At 72.2% G+C, this 19,393-nt stretch overlaps 2 protein-coding genes across 2 annotated transcripts; one reads left to right on the top strand and one right to left on the bottom strand.

Moving 5' to 3' along the window:
- Positions 1-232: 232 nt before the first annotated feature.
- On the bottom strand, positions 233-2,369 carry BTBD17 (BTB domain containing 17). Its single transcript, XM_062591764.1, has 3 exons — positions 2,276-2,369; positions 1,408-1,684; positions 233-1,313 (listed from the first exon to the last, which is right to left on the bottom strand). The coding sequence occupies exons 1-3, from the start codon at positions 2,367-2,369 to the stop codon at positions 233-235; spliced, it is 1,452 nt and encodes a 483-aa protein (XP_062447748.1).
- A 4,691-nt stretch (positions 2,370-7,060) lies between these two features.
- Positions 7,061-17,173, top strand: LOC134149183 (uncharacterized). The gene is made up of 7 exons (XM_062592092.1): positions 7,061-7,196; positions 7,803-8,667; positions 12,240-12,474; positions 13,816-14,866; positions 15,332-15,426; positions 16,050-16,199; positions 16,538-17,173. The coding sequence occupies exons 1-7, from the start codon at positions 7,061-7,063 to the stop codon at positions 16,568-16,570; spliced, it is 2,565 nt and encodes an 854-aa protein (XP_062448076.1). The 3' UTR covers positions 16,571-17,173.
- Positions 17,174-19,393: the final 2,220 nt, after the last annotated feature.

Below are 19,393 nucleotides of genomic sequence, written 5' to 3'. Positions count from 1 at the left end.
ATCCCTGTGCCCACGGTGGCGGGAGGGGACCGAGCCGCCCCTGCGTTTGGCCTCCTGCAGTGCTGGGACAGGCAGCCAGGGACCCCCCCCGCCCCGTCCCCCGTCCCCAGCACCCTGCAAGGCCCCGGGGCCGGGAGGCAGCAGCAGAGCCACCGGCCCCGGCGCGGGGGGCTCCGACTAGCTACGAAAGGGAGGAGAAAAAAAAAAATGCCAGGTCCCGGCGGCTCCGGCGCTACTTCTTGGCCTTGATGAGGGAGTGGTAGACGGGCTTGACGATGATGTGGAGGTGCAGGGCGTTGTCGATGAGGTACTCGGAGGTGCGCTTCTGCAGGTCGGCGTGCGCCAGGAAGTCGGCCACCTCGTCGGAGCTCTGGTGGAAGCTGTAGGCGTGCTTGACGAAGACGCGGCCCTGCTGCCGCACGCCCACCAGCACCGTCTTCTGGAAGCTGACGCCGGCGAAGTCGGAGCTGCTCATGGCCGGGGTGATGACGAGCCGGGGGCGGCCGTCCTCGACGCGCGCCGGCTGGATGGCGCTCGAGACGGAGTCCGAGTAGACGGGGCGCAGGCTGACGGGCAGCCAGCGCGGCGAGAAGAGCACGTTCCAGGTGACCCGCTTGCTGGCGTCGTGGCTGCTGGGGCCCAGCTGGGTCTGGAAGCTGGTGCTGCGGTCGTCCCGCGCCGGGTTGTTGATGACCCACTGGGAGCCCCAGCCGGGCGCGAGGTAGTTGCGGGGCAGGAACATGCTGCAGTTGACGTCGAAGTACTTGGCGAAGTGGAGCGGGGAGGCGGCGTGGAACTGGAAAGCCTGGAAGAGCAGGTCGTGCACCGCGCCGCGGTGCCGCGCCAGCACCGCCGACTGCGCCTGCAGCCGGAAGAGCTGGCTGGGCGCGATCATGGGGTAGCGGATGGCGCGCAGCACCCGCTCGGCCACGGGCGCCTCGGGCTGCCGGCGGCCCAGCCAGCCCTCCACGGCGCCGAAGAGCTCCAGCTCGCTGTGCAGCACCAGGTCGGAGCGCTCGAGCAGCAGCAGCAGCAGCTCCACGCTCACCGAGGCCCACTCGGCGCTGCCCAGCACCGCCGACAGGTTCCAGGCGAGGAACTGGAGGCAGCTCTGCTGCAGCGCCTCGTCGCCGACGCGCACCGCGTAGTGGTACCAGCCCACCACGTGGCCCTGGCTCGACTCGCTGGCCAGGTGGCTCCTCATGTAGTCGGCGACGCCGCGCTGCAGCGCCCGCACCCGGTACTTGCTGGCCAGCTGGTGCATGGGGATGGCTTGGTGCAGCAGGATGGACACCCCGCCGCAGTACAGGTACCTGGGGGGGGGCAGAGCGCGGGGCGGTGACGCCGGCCCCCAGCGCGCCGCCGCCGCCGGCCGCCCCCGCGCCCGGCCCCGGCCTCCCCGCGCACCTGATGAACTTGTCGAAGAGCGCGGCGCTCTCGGGCGGCTCGTGCAGGGTGACGACGCTCTGGTTGCGCAGGAGGCCCTCGAAGACCTCGCTCTGGAGGCCGAGCAGCAGCTGGTGGGTGTGGAAGACCTTGGCCTCCTCGGAGGCCGCCGTGCGCACCCGCAGCACCGAGTCGCTCGCGTTGCCGTTCTGCAGCAGCTCCTGCAGCCGCTGCAGCAGCGTCAGCGAGTGGTTGATGGTGGCCGCCGTGGCGTCGCCGCTAAGGTCGGCTTTCTGGGCTGCGGGCAGACGGCACGATCCCAGCGCGGTGCCCCCGGTGCGGGGAGCCTTCTTCCCCCTCCTCTCCCTCCCGCCTGCCTGTCCCAAGTCCTGCCACCGCCCCAGAGCCGGAGCGTCTTTCCCACAGGGCGAATTTGGCCCCGTCGCTCTCACATCCACGTCTCGCCGGCGGCGATGCTGCGGATTACCCTTCCCAGCTCCGGCTTAAGCCCAGCTAAGCAGGGATTGGGAATGGGATCGGGAGCCTCTTGCCCCGCGGTGCCTGATATCGCTCCTTCGAGGGGCTCCCGGGGCCGCAGCGTGCCGGGTGCTGAGCACAGCCCGGCACCTCCCCAGTGCCATGGGGCACGGCACGGCCGTGGGGCACAGCCGTGGGGCACGGCACGGCCGCCCGCTGCAGCCGGACGCCCCGGGTGCCGCGAGCCCAGCTCAGCCCAGCCCTTCCTTCCCGCCGCAGCACTGCGGGGCTCGCCGGACGCCCAGGCGGGGAGGACCCGGCCGTGCCCCACCCCGGCACCCCGGCGAGGGCGAGTGCGGCGCGGTGCATCCGGCCCCCGGCTCCGGCCTCCCCCCTCCGCGGCCGCCCTTACCGGCTTGCACGGTGAGGAGGAGGAGGAGGAAGGCGGCGGCGGCGCAGCCCCAGCGGCGGGCCGGCCCGGGCCGGGCGCCCGTCAGCCTCGCCATGGCTTCGCAAGCGCATCTGCCGGGGGCTGCGCGCCGCACTGGCGCGCGCGCTGCCCGCCGCGCTCTTATGTAGGCCACGACCCTCCCAGCCCGCGCGCCCGCGCCGGCACATTGATTGGTGGAAACTGGGACCGGCCGTTTCCAAGGGAACCGCTTCCCGGCCGGAATCGATCCCATCCCGGCCCCCCGGCACCCCGGAGCCGGTGTAGCGGGGCGCCCCAGCGAGCCCCGGGTGCCGCGTGGGGCCACCGCCGGCTCGCTCGCCGCAGCCCACGCCGGCTCCCGGCACCCGCCGGGCGCTGCCGACGCTGGAGCGGCCGCCCCGTCCCAGCTGGGTGGCCGCGGGGCCCCGCGGGCCCTTTGCATTCAGGGCACAGCGCGGTGGCGGCGGCGGCCTCGCCGCTCCCCCCGCGCCGGCCGGCCTCATGGGTATTCATGCCGGCGGCAGCGCTCGCCCTCCCATCACCATGGCATCCGGGCTGCCGGCAGGAACTGCCTGCCCTTTTCCCAGCCTTTGCAGCCAAGGCGCTCCGTGCACCGCGCGAGTGCCCGGTGCCAGCCTCCGCTGGCACCGCGCCGCCCCTCGCCAGGGCTTCGCAGTAGGGCCGGGGCAGCGCTCGCCCCCCGCGCCCTGGCTCGGCCCCGGGCCGGGAGCGGGCTCCCCGGCGGGATGCCCGCGGGTGCGCGGCCCCCCGCGAGGTCACCTCTGCGGGCGCAGCGGGAGCCCCGCCGCCGCCAGCCCCTCCGTTGGACGGCCGGGGCATCGCTGTGACCTCCGAGGCGGGCCGGCGGCGTGCCCCGCTCGGGCCGGCGCCGCGCCGCCGAATATTAGCCTGTTCCCGTTTATCGAGTAGCTGTCTGAGCTGATGGGATTAGAGCTGGCGGCTGCTTTATTGCAGCTTTTGTGCTGAGCTGCTAAGTGCCGCGGCAGCCCCACGTGCCTGGCGCCTTTCGCGCCTCGCTCGGGCAGAGCCCCGCTGAGCTGCTCCCGGGAGCAGCGGCGACGCCGGGCCGGGGCCGCCGGCACCGCCGCCGCCGCGCCCGGGCTCCACGTCCAAGCGCAGCGTGGCGAAGGCGCTGGCCGGGGCGCCGTGCTGGAAAGGGGGCCGCGGGCGAGCAGGCGGTGCCTCGCACTCTTGCATACCTATTTTTGTGCCTGCGAGGGCACCTGAGGACGGGTTCGCTCCGGATCCCACAGACCTGGAGGTGGACGGGGACCCCCCCGAGTCCCCGAGCCCCATCCCAGTGGGGGGGGGGGTAGGTGGGGTTTCCAGATGTGGTATGTGGCAGATGTTGACACAGTTCCCGTGCAGGGATTGCACATCTGGCCCCGCTCCTCGGGGGCTGGATCACTGGGGCCGGGCACACAGATTGCCCCGGCGCGTGCCGAGGTCGCCGCCCCTGCAGGGCACCGTGCCGAGCACGGGGGGGGGTCCCCGGGACTGTGCCCAGCTGCCAGCGAGGCCGGACCCACTGCGGGCAGAGGGCCTCGAGCTCCGGGAAACCCGCAGTGGCCCGGGTCCAGAGCCGGTGCGGGCATACAGCCGGAGAGCAAACAGGCCTGGGCGGCGTTCCTGCCTCACCGTGGGCGGCGAGGGGGGGCCCCCGTGGCCACGCAGCCCGCTAATGGCTCACCACATCCAGCGATGCTTCATTTAACCACCTGCCTGCAAAACAACAGCTTGCTGGGGGGGAGGGGGCCTCCTTCCGAACAGGAGCTTGCCAACTTCCCTGTGCTACTGGGGAAACTGAGGCATGGGCAGGCTTTTCCTCCAGCTTTGGCTGCTTGCAAGCACTCTGCACCCTGGGGATGTGTGGACACGGATGCATGGGCACATGCATGCACATATGGATGCGTGCACGTATGGATCCACATCCATACACGTGCACACACACGAACGCCACAATTTGAGCCGCCAGTAAGCTCCAGGAGCTGCCTGTGCCTGCCGCTCCCTGCAGAGCCCCGTGCCGCTGGGCGCCAGCTCGCAGCAGGTGGGGGCTGAGCCAACCCCCTCCCCCTAGGTAGGCTTGAGCAGCCCCACATGCACCTGCCTCTGCGCCAGCCTCACTCAGGGTGGGTGCGAAACGCAGGCGAAATCGAGGCTCCGGTGCCCACGGGGGGGGGGGGGGGGGCGAGGGGAGCACGCTGTGGCCGCCTGCCCTGGAGGTAAGGCCCTGGGGACTCGGGCAGGGGGGCTGTCCTCTACCCTGTGGGGACAACCCACATGGCATTGGGGGGCGAGTGCGTGAGCAAAGCCCTTTGCACCCACTCAGCGGCATGGCCCTTGGGCACGATGGGGGAGCAAGATACGACCAAGCCGTCCCCAAATGCCCATGTCACCATCTCTGTTGCTCTGGGGCAGGGAAGAGCCCTGCGTCCTTCTCTCTGGACCCCTCCCCTTGCCCCTCAGCCCTCCCTGGGAGACACCCGTCCCCAGCCCTGGGGGGACCGGTGAGGCCTGGGGACATCCTCCTGCCCCGCTGGCCCAGCCCGTGGCTCTGCCCACCCCGCTCTCCCTCCTCCCCGCAGCCCACGCGCCCCGCGGCTGTGCAGCGCTCCGGGCACCGGCGGGGACGCAGCCATCCGTGGCTCTCCTGGCCAGGGAAGGCGACACCGCACGCCCCGACGGGTGGCACCGGGCACCCCCGAGGTGAGACCCCACCAGGCATGGGGAGCGGGGCCTGGGCAGGGAGGGTAACGGGGTGAGGGGGGCCGGACCGGACCCCTGTCAGCGGGCACAGACCCGCCGGCACAGCAAGCTGGAGCAGGGCTGGGGAAGGGTTAACACGTTCCTGCTGCAGCTGCAGCCCTATCGGCACAGCAGTTCCCTTGGGGACACCAAGGGACAAAGGGACGCACTTGCACTTGTTGATTAGCCGGATCTAGTTTGCACCTAATTGGCATCCCCCTGTGCCTCTGTCTGCTCTCCCACCCAGCGAGCGCAGCCTGCCCGTGCCCAGCCCTGGGCAGCTGCGCTGTGTCTGAGCCCGGGGGGGCCCCCCTCGCTCATCGGTGGGGTGCGCTCAGCCCCGGGGGCCTCTCCTCAGGCTCTCTACAGAGCTCAGCAGTGGCAGATGTGGTGACCCATTGGTCAGGTCTCGGCCAAGCAGCTCCTGGAGGCTCTGGGCCGGGAAGGGGAGGTCCCCACGGCCACAGCCCCGGCTCTGAGCCGGCTGGAGGGGCAGTGGGGCTGTCACTGTGCCCAGAGGCGATGCTGCTGGAAGGAGACCAGGAGCAGTGAAGGGGTCTGCCTGGCCCCAAGAGGGGGACAGGCTGGGAGCCCTCCAGAGGGATCCGGGCGGGGGGGGGGGGGGGGCTGGGACACCCTGCATCATGCACAGCGCTGGCAGGATGGGCAGCAGCAGCAGGGACAGCTCTGGGCCAGGGCAGCCTGGGGTCCTGGCAGTGCCTGGGACAGGGCTGGTGTGGGGCCCCTGTAGTGCCCAAAGCAGGGCAGTTTGGGGGTCTCTGTGGTGTAAAGCTCGGACTGGCATCTGAGCACTGCCCAGCGCCCCTCCCACGCACCCAGCACCCCTCCCATACACCAGCACCCCTTCCTTGGCCTGGGCCCCTGCAAGGGACCCAGCACCCCTCCCTGGGCTCTGCACCCCTCCCATACACCAGCACCACTCCCATGGACCCAGAACTCTTCCCCAGGATCCAGCACCCCTCCTGGGCTCTGAGCCCCTCCCGTGCACCCAGCACCCCTCCCCGGGCCTTGCGCCCCTCCGTGCACCCCGCTGCCAGCCCCGCACTGGTCCCAGCAAGGCGGCGGCACTGGCGGCCCCGGGGCAGGAGTCGCGGTACCCCCGTGGGAGATGTTAATTGGGGGGGGGGGGGAGGAATCCGGCCAATCAGAACGCAGTGCTCGGGTCTGGCTTCCCCATTCCTGGAGGGCCCCTCTCTGATTGGCTCAATTGTGCCCTCCTCTAGCCAATGGGAGCGCCGGCTGCGGGGGGTGTGCCGCCGGGCTTTATGAATGGCCGAGCGCGGCGTGGGCCCGACCGGGCGCTGGGCCGTATCCTGCCCGGGGCGGGGTCCGGGCCGGGAGCAGGGCCAGGGCCGCTACCGGCGCCCCCAGCCCCTCTGTCCTGTGCTAGACCCGCGTGAGGAGCAGGCAAAGGACCCACCCCGCTCTCCCCCAGGCTACAGCTGGCCATCCTCCCTTGGCAGCTTGGGCTACCCTCCCCCCGGTACCGTTGAGTCCCCCCATTTTGGCACCTCTGGGTCCCCGCAGGCACTGCTGTGACCCGACACACAACACCCAGCCCAAGCTGTGAGCCAGGGCCTCGCCCACGTGGCAGTCGCCCAGGAACATCTTGTTTTAAGCCAGTTTTCTTCAAGTCGATAAACGAGGGCAGGAGATAAACAAGGAGGATGTCTGGTAGCTGGCAGCGGGGCATCCCTCCGCCCTGCAGGGACTGGACGGTCTCCCTGGCTTCCCCCAAGAAGAGGGCTGGATCCCTTGCTCTGCCACGTGCACGGTCAACTCCAAATCGAGCTGCCCATGGGCACACGCAGAAGCAGACCTGGGGCGATCGCTCCTGCGGGAGCCAGGCCGCCGGCTGCCCGATGGCCTGGCTGAGCCCAGCTAGCAGTGCAGGCAGGAGGAGCCCGGCGGCCCTGGCGCGGCCGCTCGGCTCCCTGACACCCGCCGTGTCCCCTTGCAGCAGGTCTGCAGTGGAGGGCGATGGTCCTGGTGCCCAACAGCACGGAGGTGGTGGGGGCCGGCGACGCAGCGCGCGCAGAGCCGGAGCGGTCGCCCTGTGTGGTGGGCATCGTCCCCGTCGTGTACTACAGCCTCCTGCTGGGGCTGGGGCTGCCAGGTGAGCGTCCTGGGGGCTGCGGGGGAGCGCGGGGCAGCTCGCACCCGCACAGGGCTATGTGGGGGGGGAGGCAGTGCTGTGCCACCGGGGGCACCCGTCCCGCTTCATCCGGGGGGCTGTGCCCCCGCACAGGTAGCGGAGCCGCGCTCCCTCGACCCAGCCCCATGGCCCCTGCTGCCAGCCGAGCCACGGCTCCCTTCCCAGCCGCAGGGCTTTCCGGGCTGCGGGGAGGGATGGGGGAACCCACCCGCTCCCCACGGCCTCCCTGGCCCTCAGGGTCCAGCCCCAGCTGCAGCGCCGGAGTGGTAGACCGCAGCCTTGCACGACGGGTGCCACGGCAGCAGGGACAGATGGCATTTGAATTGCACTGGCTGACACAAGGAAGAGATTAATCAGCTCAGCAAATCCCCCCGCACACTGATATTTATAGCTCCCCACCCCAGCCCTCCCTGCACCCAGGTGGGGCCCAGCGCTGCTCCCCCTGCGACCCTGGCAGAGCCTGGGCACCCTCGGGACCCCCATGCTGTGACACTGAGCTTAGCTGAGGGTGCCTGGCCCAGGCACAGCCCCGGGGTCTCACCGCCTCGCTCCGCTCCTCCTCTCCAGTGAATGTCCTGACAGCCATGGCCCTGTCCCGCCTGGCCACGAGGACCAAGAAGTCATCATACTGGTACCTGCTGGCCCTGACCACCTCCGACATCCTCACTCAGGTCTTCATCATCTTCGTGGGCTTCATCCTGCAGACAGCCATTCTGGCCCGAGCGGTGCCCAGTGCCTTCATCCATACCGTCAACGTGCTGGAGTTCACAGCCAACCACACCTCTGTCTGGGTCACCGTCCTGCTGACTGCAGACCGCTACATGGCTCTGTGCCACCCACTGCGCTACCGCACCGTCTCCTACCCCCAGCGCACCCGCAAGATCATCGCAGCCGTCTTTGCTGTGGCTCTGGCCACGGGCATCCCCTTCTACTGGTGGCTGGACATGTGGCGTGATGCCGACCCCCCTACTGTCCTGGACAAGGTGCTCAAGTGGGTCCACTGTGTCACCATCTATTTCCTGCCCTGTAGCATCTTCTTGGCCACCAACTCCATCATCATCTTCAAGCTGAAGCAGCGGAGATGCTCAGGGGGCCGCCGGCCTTATGTAGGCAGGACCACGGCCCTCCTTCTGGCTGTCACCACCATCTTCATGGTGCTCTGGGCACCCCGGACAATCGTCATGATCTGCCACCTCTATGTGGCCTCAGTCAAGAAGGACTGGCGCGTGCACTTGGCTTTGGACATTGCCAACATGGTGGCCATGCTCAGCACCACCCTCAACTTCTTACTCTACTGCTTTGTCAGCAAGACCTTCCGCCGCATAGTGGGCGAGGTGCTCCGGACACACATCCGCCACAGCCCCCGGCCCAGGAACAGCCCCTTCCCACCCCTGGCCCTGAAGCCGCTGGAGCTGCTTCGTGGCACAGCCCTGTGAACCCGGGCCTCTGGACTCCTGCATCTCCCGAGCATCCCTGGGACCTCGCTGAGACCCTGCCCTGGGGACACTGCTCCACCACCCGTGGAGCTGAGGTGTTCATGCAGGTGCAGGTGATGATGGTGAGACCTCTCTACTTCCCTGGCTGCCTGTGTGCCCAGCCCATGGACACACCACTCATTGCACTCACTGATTTGGCCCTACCTGTATTTCGGGGTGTGCTGCCTGGCATTGGCTGTGCCGCGGGGCTCCCTGAGCCGGCACGGTGCCCACAGTGTGCCGAGGGGCCTGGTCCTTCCTGCTTAAACTTCTGTGATGAGATGAAAACTCTGTCCGGGTCTGTGTCCACTGTGAGCGGCCAGGACAGGAGGACCCTGCACGGGCGGCCCCCGTGCCCAGCGTCCCTCTGCCCAGCTCCGAGCCTCGGCCCCGCTGAGGCTCATGCTCCCAGCCCAGTTTCCTGCTGGAGGGACTGGGGTCGTGCTGGGGAAGAGCGGTGTCCGCGCTCTCGGAGCCGGGCACTGAGCCGAGCAGCTGGCAGCGAGCATCCACGGGGCCGAGCGTGCCGGGGCCTGGGCATGGCGGCCCGTTCCCAGCTCCGAGTGCGGCACATACGACCCCCGCTCCCTCTGCCCCGCGCACCAGCCGTTATCCCTCCCCGGGACCCCCGAGGGACGCCCCAGGAGAGCCCCCTGCCCGGCTGCCCCAGGGCACGGCCCCCCTGCAGGCCAGGGCAGCCTGGAGGAGTTGCTCTGCCGGGAAGGACACGGAGACGGCTGGTACGGTGCCGGTGCCGGGGTGGTTGGGGTCTGGAGTAAGGCACCGGGATCCCGCCTGGAGGAGCCGGAAGGGCTGAGCTCCCAGGGTCAAGCGCACCCACCACCAGCGCCGCCCTCCCAGTTGCGCCAGTGCCGAGCCGGGCGAGCAGCCTGCCCCGTCCCCAGCTGCCAGGTGCCCAGCCGAGCGCCCTCCGGAGCCGGCACCCCCAGGCCCCGCTCCTGGGGGGGGGGCCGCCACGCTGCCCTCCTGCTTCCCCTGCACAGTCCTTAGCACGACCCCCCCCCCAGCAGCCCAGCCTTCCCCCTCCGATGCCCCACAAACCACGCTGTGGGAGGGGGGCTCGGCCGGGCTGCCCGCCGCCCCCCGCGGCATCCGGCCCCACTCGCTGTCTCTGCCCGGCCTTCCTGGCCCCTGGGGAACAGGCTGAAACCCCAGCAGGCGGCACCTGGGAGGGGCTCGCTCCATTAATTCTGGTATTTGAGGACGGGGAAGAGATTAGGTATTAACCCCAGAGCGCCTCTCGCCCGGCAGCGGCGCCGTGCTCGCAGCCCCGCGGGACTTTTTGCCCAGTCCCGTCTCCCACCCCACGGTCCCGTCCCCAGGCAGCAGCCTCGGGGCCGGAGCGAGGTGTGCGTGGAGGGTCTCGGTGGAGAGGGGAGCGGCAGTGGCCCCCGGGGCGGCCGGGCCGCGGCGAGCCCCCCGCGCCAGCCCACCCCCACCGGCGCTGGATTCCTCGGAGAGGGAGGTGGGAACGCGCCGACCGCGTCCGCCCGCGGCGAGGGGCTCGGTTCTGGATGCAGCCAGCTCAGATGGAAAACAGCTCCCCGGCCCCGGCGTAAACAGCAGCGGCTGGAAAGCAGCCGGGGAGGGCAAGCGGCCCCAGGTAGAGCTGTCGCCTGGGCCGGGGCGAGCCGGCCGCGGAGCGAGCCCTGCCACACCGCGCCGTGCCGCGCCACGCCGTGCCAGCCGCCCGGTAGCACTGGAGCAAAGGTAAGCCTGGAAAAAATGCAGCCGGCGTGCCCGTGCTTTCGGAGCAGGCCTCCTCCCGTCCTGCGAGCCCAGCGGGGGGGGGGGGGGGGGGGGGACCGTGCCGAGCTGCGCCCTGCTCCCGCGCCGTGGGGCTGCCCGGTCCCGAGGGGGGCACCCGGGGCGCTTCCTCCCTCGCTGCCCGCCGTCGGTCCCCGCAGGGCAGCTGGCATGTGGCAGCGGTGCCTCCCCAGTGGTGCGTTTCTGCAGGACCTACAAAAACCCTCCTAAACCATTAGGGGCACATGGGGAGCTGCCAGGAAGCTGGGAGCATCCCCAGGGGAAGGAGGGAGGAAATCAGTGCCAGGCACCCGCTGCTCCCCAGCCTCAGCAGCACGTCCGGACACCCCCACCCCCCTCGCTCTGGCAGGAATGGGGGGCAGCAAAGGGCTGAGGCAGCTGCCAAGAAAACAGCCCCAGCCCCCGGCTGCGGAAGGAAGCAGCCTCCGGGAGGCCGTGCGGCTTGGCCTCCACGCGGGCCTGGGTCCGGGTCGGCGCCCGGCGCGGGGGCGGCAGGAAGCCGGCCTGAGCTCTCGGCTGTGTTTGTCCTAGGATGAGGTTTTCCTGCAGTGGGAAGCGTGGGGGTACAGCCTCGGTTTGCCCCAAGAGCCTCGACCACGTCCCTGTGGGGAAACTGAGGCACAAAGGGGCCGGGCAGAACTTGAGGAGAAAGCAGAGCCCCCGCACACCTGAGCACCCGGAGCCCTGCCTGAAAAAGGGCTGCTTTAAAGATGAACGTGCTTTAGAGAAAAGAAGGGCACGAGAGAGAGAGAGAGAGAGAGAGAGAGAGAGAGAGAAACCCTCGCGCCCAGAACGCGGCACCGCAGCCGCAGGTGACGCAGGGCAGCGGATGCGGCTCCCCGCGGACCCGCCGCCTCCTCCAGGCTTGGCACGTGCCGCGGCTCGGCGGGCCCCGGCCCCGCTCCCCGCGGGGTTTCCGTCCCACCCGGGCTGCAGCAGGAGCCCCGGAGGTGGGTGAACTTTGGGCCGTGTCCTTCACCCACTTGCTTCACTCTCCCAAAATAGCAGCGCCTGCCTGGAAACCTCCTCCGGGGCTGGCAGGGCGGTGGGTGCTCCGCAGGGTCTCCCCCGGGGCCCCGGCGCACCCGAGCCCTGGGGTGACCGTGGAGCGGCCGCGCTGCCGGTGGCCGCCCGCCCCGGTGCGCCCGCCGGGGCTGCCCCTCGCAGCAGCCCCTCGCTGGGGCCGCCTCGCCCTGCCAAGGGCTTTAGCGGTCAGCTGACATTCCTCCGGGAGGCCCCTCCGGCGCCCGCCGCGGCCAGGGGTTTCCAGGAGGCAGCCGGTGTATCGTTACACGGCGGGGGGCCGCCGCGGGGGGCTCGGCCGGGCCCGGCGGCCGCGAGAGCCCCCACGCCGGCCGGGGGCCCGCGGCAGAGGTGGAGGAGAGCTGGCGCAAGCCCAGGCGGCCCCGGGCCGGGCCGCAGCACCCCGGACCCCGCAGTCCCACGGCCCGAGCTCAGCCCAGCTGTGCTGAGGCCCTGCAGACTCGTTGCACTGACAGTCACACCGCGCCGGCTGCCGCCGCGGGGAGCCGCTGCGGTCCGGCGAGGGGGTCCGGCGAGGGGTCCGGCTCCCGGCCCGGAGCGGCTGCCCCGGCTCAGTCCCGGCCCCGGCCCCGGCCCCGGCCCCGGCGCGGGTGCGGGCGGGAGGGAGCGCGGCGCGGCGCGGCGCGGCAGGGCAGGTCCCGGCCGGTCCCGGCGCTCGGTGCCGGGCGGAGGCGCAGCCCGGGGAGGGGCCGGGCAGGCGCGCACGGTGCCGCCGGCCCGGGGCTCGCCCGCCGGCGCGGCACGGCGCGGCTCGGCGCGGCTCACTGCAGCTCGGCTCGGCGGAGCGGCTGCGGCACCGGGCGCTGGAGCCGGTGAGTGGGGCCCCCGGGGGCTGCAGGGACCGGGACCCGGACCCGGACTCGGGCCCGTCCGCCCCCGCGGACTCACTCGGACGGAAAGTTGGGGAAGGCGCTGAGCAAGTTTGGCGGCAGGTACCGAGCGGGGGGTGCGGGGGAGCTGGGAAGACCGGGCCGGCCGCGGCGGGAGGTGCCGGGGGTGGGGGGGACCCGGGCCGGCCGCGGCGGGAGGTGCCGGAGGTTGGGGGGACCCGGGCCGGCCGCGGTGGGAGGTGCCGGGGAGGGGACCCGGGCTGGCCCCGGCCGGGCGTGCAACGAACCAGCCAGGCTGAGTCCAAAGGGACCAGTACAGCCTGGGGGTGCTGGGGTCCCCCTTGCCCGGGGGCCACAGGGGCTCGGTCCTGCCCCGGCAGGAGGTTGGGGGTCCGCGTTTCCACCACGTATGGGCAGACCTGGCCCGGGGGGGGAGGGGACGCATACAGCACCCAGACACCTGGGTTCCCGTCCCGGTGGATGGGACCCAGATGCCTGGGTTCTGCCATGGCTCTGGGAGGGGCGTGGGGCCAGGGCTCCTTGCCGTGCCAGGGCTGCCCGGACTCCTGGTCCCACTCAGCAAGTGGGTTAGGGGCGGTGGGGGGAGGGTTGTGGGAGCCTGAACTCCTGGGCTCTGCTCCCAGCGCGGCCCCGGGGGTGACCTTGTAAGAGAGATTTCCTGCCTGGTTTCCTCCCCCCGCGCGGCGTGCAAGCGAAGGGGTCTGCGGCTTTAGCTTCCTCCTCCTCTCTGCCGTGCCGCGGGCGTCCCGGCCGGGGTGCGGGGCGCGGGCCCCCCCGACGCCCGCAGCTGGAGCCCCGCGGCAGGCTCAGCGGCGGGCGCTGCGGGCCCGGGGCTGCGCCCGAGGAGCCGCGCGGGGTGTTGCTGCCCGGGCAGCCTGCGTGCGTGCGCCGGAGGGCTCGCAGCGAGCTGGCGTGCAGGGCCGGACACGCGACCTGCCGCCGGTTCGGAGCCCGGAGCGAGAGGAGCGGAAGTGGGGCAGGATAAATAGAAAGGGGAACCCGCTGGGGGATGCGGAGCCGCACGCAGGGCCGGGGCGCGGGAACGGCCCCCTGCCCCCGCGTCACCTCTGCAGCCCGGGTTCGGCGCTCCCGGGAACACCGGCAGTCGCGGTGCTGCCCGGTCCCCCCGCCGGGAGCGCGTCCTGCTCCCAGCATCGGAGGGGAGGATCGGCACAGCCCCGGAGCTGGCAGGAGGCAGCGTTTTGGGCCGGGGGAGGCCAAGCCTCTCCGCCCAGCCGCCCTTGGCCCGTGGGAAAGGAGGTGACGGGAGACGTGTGTCTGCCCCGGGGGTGGCTCGGGCTGCAGCCGCTCCGGGTGCCGTGGCCGTGGCCGCGTGGGCTCGGCACCGCCAGCGCTGGCCGGGGTGGGGAGGCTCGCGGCCGCCTGCTCCCCAGGTCCCCAGCGCTCCCCTCTCTGTCGCAGGCTCTCCGGGGCTCCCGCTCGGCGCCCGGCCCACGGTGCAGGATGGGGACGGTGCTGGCGGCCACGTGCGTCCTGCTGGCCCTGCTCCCGGCGTGCCGCGCTCAGACCAGCCCTCCGCTGGGGTGCGGCCAGGACCTCTCCTCCCTCTACTACAATCTCTGCGACCTCTCCGCAGCCTGGGGCATCGTGCTGGAGGCTGTGGCCAGCCTCGGCGTGGTGACTAGCTTCGTGCTCACCATCATCCTGGTGGCCAGCCTCCCCTTCGTGCAGGACCCGCAGAGGAAGAGCCTGGTGGCCACGCAGGTGGTCTTTCTCCTGGGCACCTTCGGGCTCTTCTGCCTGACCTTCGACTTCATTGTGGGGCCGAACTTCTCCACCTGCACCTCCCGCCGCTTCCTCTTCGGCGTCCTCTTCGGGATCTGCTTCTCTTGCCTGCTGGCGCACGCCCTGGCGCTCAACTTCCTGGCACGGAGGAACCGGGGGCCGCGGGGTTGGGTGACGCTGGCAGTGGCCCTGCTGCTGGCCCTGGTGGAGGTCATCATCAACACCGAGTGGCTCATCATCACCGTGGTGCGGCAGGAGGGTGTCTCGCCGGACCCCTGCCAGGTAATGGATGCTGACTTCGTCATGGCGCTCATCTACGTGATGTTCCTGCTGGTGGCCGCCTTCGGCACCGCCTGGCTGGCCCTCTGCGGCCGCTACACGCACTGGAGGAAGCACAGCGTCTTCATCCTGGCCACCACCAGCCTCTCCGTGGCCATCTGGGTGACTTGGACGGCCATGTATCTCTACGGGAACCAGCACGTGGGCAAGAAGCCCAGGTGGGATGACCCCACGCTGGCCATCACCCTGGTCTCCAACGCCTGCACCTTCATCTTCCTCTACGTCATCCCCGAGGTGACGCACGTGACGCGGCGGGGCCCCGAGCAGGCCTACGAGGACGACGTCTACCCGACCCGCGGGGTGGGCTACGAGACCATCCTCAAGGAGCAGAAGTCACAGAGCATGTTTGTGGAGAACAAGGCCTTCTCCATGGACGAGCCGTCCTTCAGTAGGCACCGCGGGGCGGCGGGCCGAGCGCGCGGGGGTCCCGGCCGGGGCACGGTGCCCCGCGCCGCGGCGGCGGGTTGGCGGCCGGCGGCGAGCTGGCTGGCTGGGAGCGACGCCTCCGAGCGCCGGGGCTCCCGAAAACGCGCCCGGCCGGGCTCACCGGTCTGGGCTGAGCTCGGGGAGCGCCGCGTTCCCGGCCCCGGCGTGCGAGTGCCCGTGCTTCCCGGCGCTCCGCCGCCGTTCCTCGCCTCCGGAGGGAGCGTCCCGGGCGCCGCCGGGCTGCGGAGAGCCCGCAGTAACGCGGGCGGTGCCGGCGGTGCCCCGCGAACGCGGCACGGCGTCTGCGCCGGCCCGGGCGCCGCCCCGTGCTGCGGGGATCCCTCCCCGGGAAGCTCGTTAAAGCTGCTAACGAGGAGGGGGCCGGCGGCGGCAGCCCCCCAGCTCCGCCGTCGCCCTCTCTTTGCAGCCAAGAAGCCGGTGTCGCCGTACAGCGGGTACAACGGGCAGCTGCTGACCAGCGTGTACCAGCCCACCGAGATGGCCCTGATGCACAAGGGGCCCGTAAGCGCCGCCGCCGCCGCCGCTCCCCGCGGGACGGACGGGCTCGTAACGCGCCGGGCGGCGCCGGGCGGCTCCCCCTGCCCACGCAGCGACCCGGTGTAACGGGGTGCGGCGAGGGTTCGTCCCCTGGCCCTGCCCTCGGGCACGCAGGGGACCCGGGACCCTGCCCTTGCGTGGGTCCCCGAGGGCAGGGGGACGCTCGGCGTGGCCGCAGGGAGGGGGGTGCTGGGGTCCTTGCACGGATCCCCAGGGACAGGGGGGTGCTCGGGGGCCTTGCGTGAGTCTCCATGGGCAGGGGGGTGCTCACATGGGGTCCTCGCATGGGTCCCCATGGGCAGGGGGCACTCGGGGTCCTCACATGGGTCCCCGTGGGCAGGGGGGCACTCGGGGTCCTCACATGGGTCCCCTTGGGCAGGGGGATGCTCGGGGTCCTCACATGGGTCCCCGGGGGCAGGGGGATGCTCGGGGTCCTTGCACGGGTCCCCGTGGGTAGGGGGACGCTCGGGGTCCTTGCATGGGACCCCAGGGGCAGGGGGGCACTCGGGGTCCTCGCATGGGCCCCCGGGGGCAGGGGGGCGCCCGGGGGGTCCCGCGCCTCTCAGCGCCTCCTCTCCTTCCCGCAGGCCGAGGGCCCCTACGACGTGATCCTGCCCCGCGCCAGCGCCGCGAGCCCGGCGATGGGCAGCACCAGCTCCACGCTGCGCGCCGAGGACGCCTTCTCGGCGCAGGCCCGGCACGCCGCCGCCAGCCCGCACGACGGCAGGAGCAACCAGGTCTGTTAATGAGCAACGGAGGGAGCGGGGGGCCGGGGACGGCGCGGGAGGCTCGGCTCCCGGCCAGGGGGCAAAGTCCTTCCCGCGTCTCCCGGGGCAGGGCAGGGGTTGCATCCGCTCGGCGGCGCGGCCGAGGGCCCCGTGCCAGGGGGGGAGGCGGGCGTGAGCCTCCCGCGGAGCCCGCCCGAGCACCCCGGGGCGTCCCCGCGCCCAAGCTGCGGTGCCGGGGCATCCCGGCTCCCGGCGACCTGCTCCGGGCGGTCCCCGGAAAAATAACCAAGCCGCTGCGGTCCCCGCCGCTGCCGCCGGCCCCCCAGCGCCGTCCTGCTCTGCCGCAGGTGCCGTCTGCCTACGGCAGGAACCGGTGGTGACGGCCCCACGCCGGCCCCGTCCTCCGGGGGCTCCCGCAGCCTCGCGCTCCCGCACCTCGCCCGGAGCCGACCCCCGAGCCGGGGCCGCCCGGCGGCCTCTCCGTCCTGCCCGGAGCCTCGTCCCCCGGAGGCCACCGCTGCCACCGCCCCCCGCTGCCGTCCCTGCCACCCGGCTGCGCCGCCTTCGCCGCGCACGGACAGCCCCAGCCCCTCCGCGCCCCGGGGACGATCTGCCGCCGGCAGCCGGACCGCCGCGCCGGGCCCCGGAGCCACCGCCAAGCTCTCCCGGCCCTGGCTCCCGCCGTGCCTCAGTTTCCCCCGGACCTCTGGGCTCTCTCCCACCCCCACCCCAGTGCCGTTCCCGGGAATCGGTGCTCCGTGAGCCGGGAGAGGCCGGCACGCGGCGGCCCCTCCGCGCGGCTCTGCCTTCTTGGTGCCTTCCCTCCTCCCGCGGAGCCGGCGGCCCGGGAGCGGGTCCGCTCGGGGGTCCCCGGCTCCATCGCCGCTGGGTGCCCTCCCTCCGCGTGGCTTTCCCTCTGGGTTTTGTTTTTTCCCCCTCCCTCATTTTTTCAGGTCAGATCCAATAAAGCTGTTTTTCTTTTTTTTTTCCTACGTGGCGCTGGAGCAAGCGGCCCAGCTTGGGGAGGGGGCCCGAGCGCCGTCCCTGCCCGTTGCGGGGCTCAGCCCCACGTCCCCCGCTTTGGGGGCGCCGCGGGGTCCCCCCCAGGCGCTGCCGCAGCCCGGGCGGGCGGGTGCCCCGCAGCGAGCGGGCGCTGGCACCAGGCGGGCAGATGGGGCTGCCGGGCCGAGGCCGGCGGGCTCAGTGCACCGCGCCGGCACCGGCGGCCCCGCGCCGGCAGCCCGCAGGCAGATGGGCCGCCCGGCGGGACGCGGCCCTGCGCGGAGGACGTGCCAAGGTCGGGGGCGGTTTCTGCTGCTCCGATTGCCTTTCCCCTCCGCAGCGATTTCTCCTGCCAGGCAGGAAGCCTGCGGCGGAGCAAATGGCAGCGCCATGAATTATTCAGTGCCTGAAATGCCTCCGTCGGTGGTTTGGGGCAGGCAGGTGACCCGCTCTCCTTGAGCCGGAGCCCGGCCGCAGCGCCGGGACGGGCCATGCCGTGCTTGCAGCACGCGCATCGTGCTCGTGCCGGGGTTGTGTGTGCACCGGGTGCTCGTGCCGGGGTCCTGCGAGCACTGGGTGCTCGTGCCAGGGTTGTGCACATACTGGGTGCTCGTGCCAGGGTCGTGCGTGCATCGGGTGCTCATGCCAGGGTTGTGCGCACACCGGGTGCTTGTACCGGGGTTGTGTGCGCACCGGGTGCTCGTGCCAGGGTTGTGTGTGCACCAGGTGCTCGTGCCAGGGTCATGCACGTACTGGGTGCTTGCACTAGGGTCGTGTGCATACCGGGTGCTCGTGCTGGGGTTGTGCTCGCCCCCGGGTGCTCGTGCAGGGGTTGCACACGCGCGGTGTCCCCACTGCACCCCCCCCACTCCTGGTGGACTCTGCCCTCCGCGGGGACACGGCACGGACGCAGGCGCTGCCCGAAGCCACCCAGCCCTGGCCGCATCCAGCGGAGCGGGGCCGGGCAGCCCGCAGCAGCGGCCCCGGCAGGGCTGCGTGCCGCCCCAGCCCGCGCCCTGTCACCCGTGTTAGCTGGCACCGGCTGGGAGCGCGGCGGTCTCCGAGCAACGCCACCGCCGCAGCTCGCCCTCCCCTGGGGCCGGCACGGCGTGGCCGGGCCGGGGGGGACCCTGCTGAACGCCGGGCACGCGTCTCGCCTGCAAGCACGGCCCTGAGCCGGGCTGGGGCACGCACACCGCGGTGCCCGACCACGGTCCCAGCAGGGCAGCCGGGCCCAAGGACGCACGAGGAGGGTCAGAGCCGGGAGTCACCCTGCAAATGGGGGTGCAAAGATGATGCCCCGTTTGGCAGCTGGCGGGGGGGGGGGAGTAATAGAGCTCGTGGCTCTTCGCCCTCCCCGTCCCGGTGCTGCCGGCGGCCTCGGGGCCGGCCCCAGCGCTCGGCCCTGCTCCCGGCACGCAGCCGGGCAGCGCCGGCCCCTCCGGAAGCGCGGGAGCCCGCAGCGGGCGGCCGGGCCGGGGGCCGCCCCGCTCCGACAGCACGGCCTTTGTGCGGGCGCCGCGGCCCGGCGCCGCGGAACAGCGCTGCCTTTGTGCCGCGCGCGGGCGAGCCCGCCGCGCCGGCCCCCAGCCCGAGCCGGCCGGGAGGCGGCGGGCAGTGGGCAGCACAGCGTGCCCAGGAGGGGCGCAGGGAGGTCTCAGCCCCCCCCCCAGTACAGCACAGCCCAGGATGGGGAGGGGGCCCCAACGAGCCAGGCCTCGTTTGCTGTGGCCGTGCTGGTTCGGAGCCGTCCGGGTGCAGAGACGGGCGCTGCGGCAGCAGCCCTGCCAGCGCGGAGGGCACACGTGGCCCGGGCTGGGGGCACCGCGGCCACCTCAAGCCCAGGAGGGGCGGCCCGTGCGAGACCAGCACAGCAAAGCCGAGGGCAGGCTGTCCTCACACCCCGAGTGTGGCTGAGGCGAGCGGGAGACCGCAGGGCTCGACCCGGCAACCATGAAGAAAGGTAAGTGGCAGCACTCAGGCGGGTCCGGCCCCGGCCCGCGGGGACGCTCCGCTTTCCCCAGGGCTCGGCTCGGTCCCCTCTGCCTGGCAGGAGCTGGAAGGGGTCGGGGCCGGGCGCTGGGATCTCCCCAGAGACCAGTAACAGCTCTGCAGGGACGCAGGTGCGGAGGCAGGACGAGCCCTGCGGACAGCGAAGAAGGTCCGTGCGCAGTGCGAAGGGACAAGCCAGCTGTCCTGCT

Source organism: Rhea pennata, chromosome 19, assembly GCF_028389875.1.
Source record: "Rhea pennata isolate bPtePen1 chromosome 19, bPtePen1.pri, whole genome shotgun sequence".
Classification (NCBI taxonomy): Eukaryota; Metazoa; Chordata; class Aves; order Rheiformes; family Rheidae; genus Rhea; species Rhea pennata.
The sequence above is the reverse complement of the archived record's forward strand: the minus strand, read 5'-3'. Positions and strand labels throughout refer to the sequence as shown.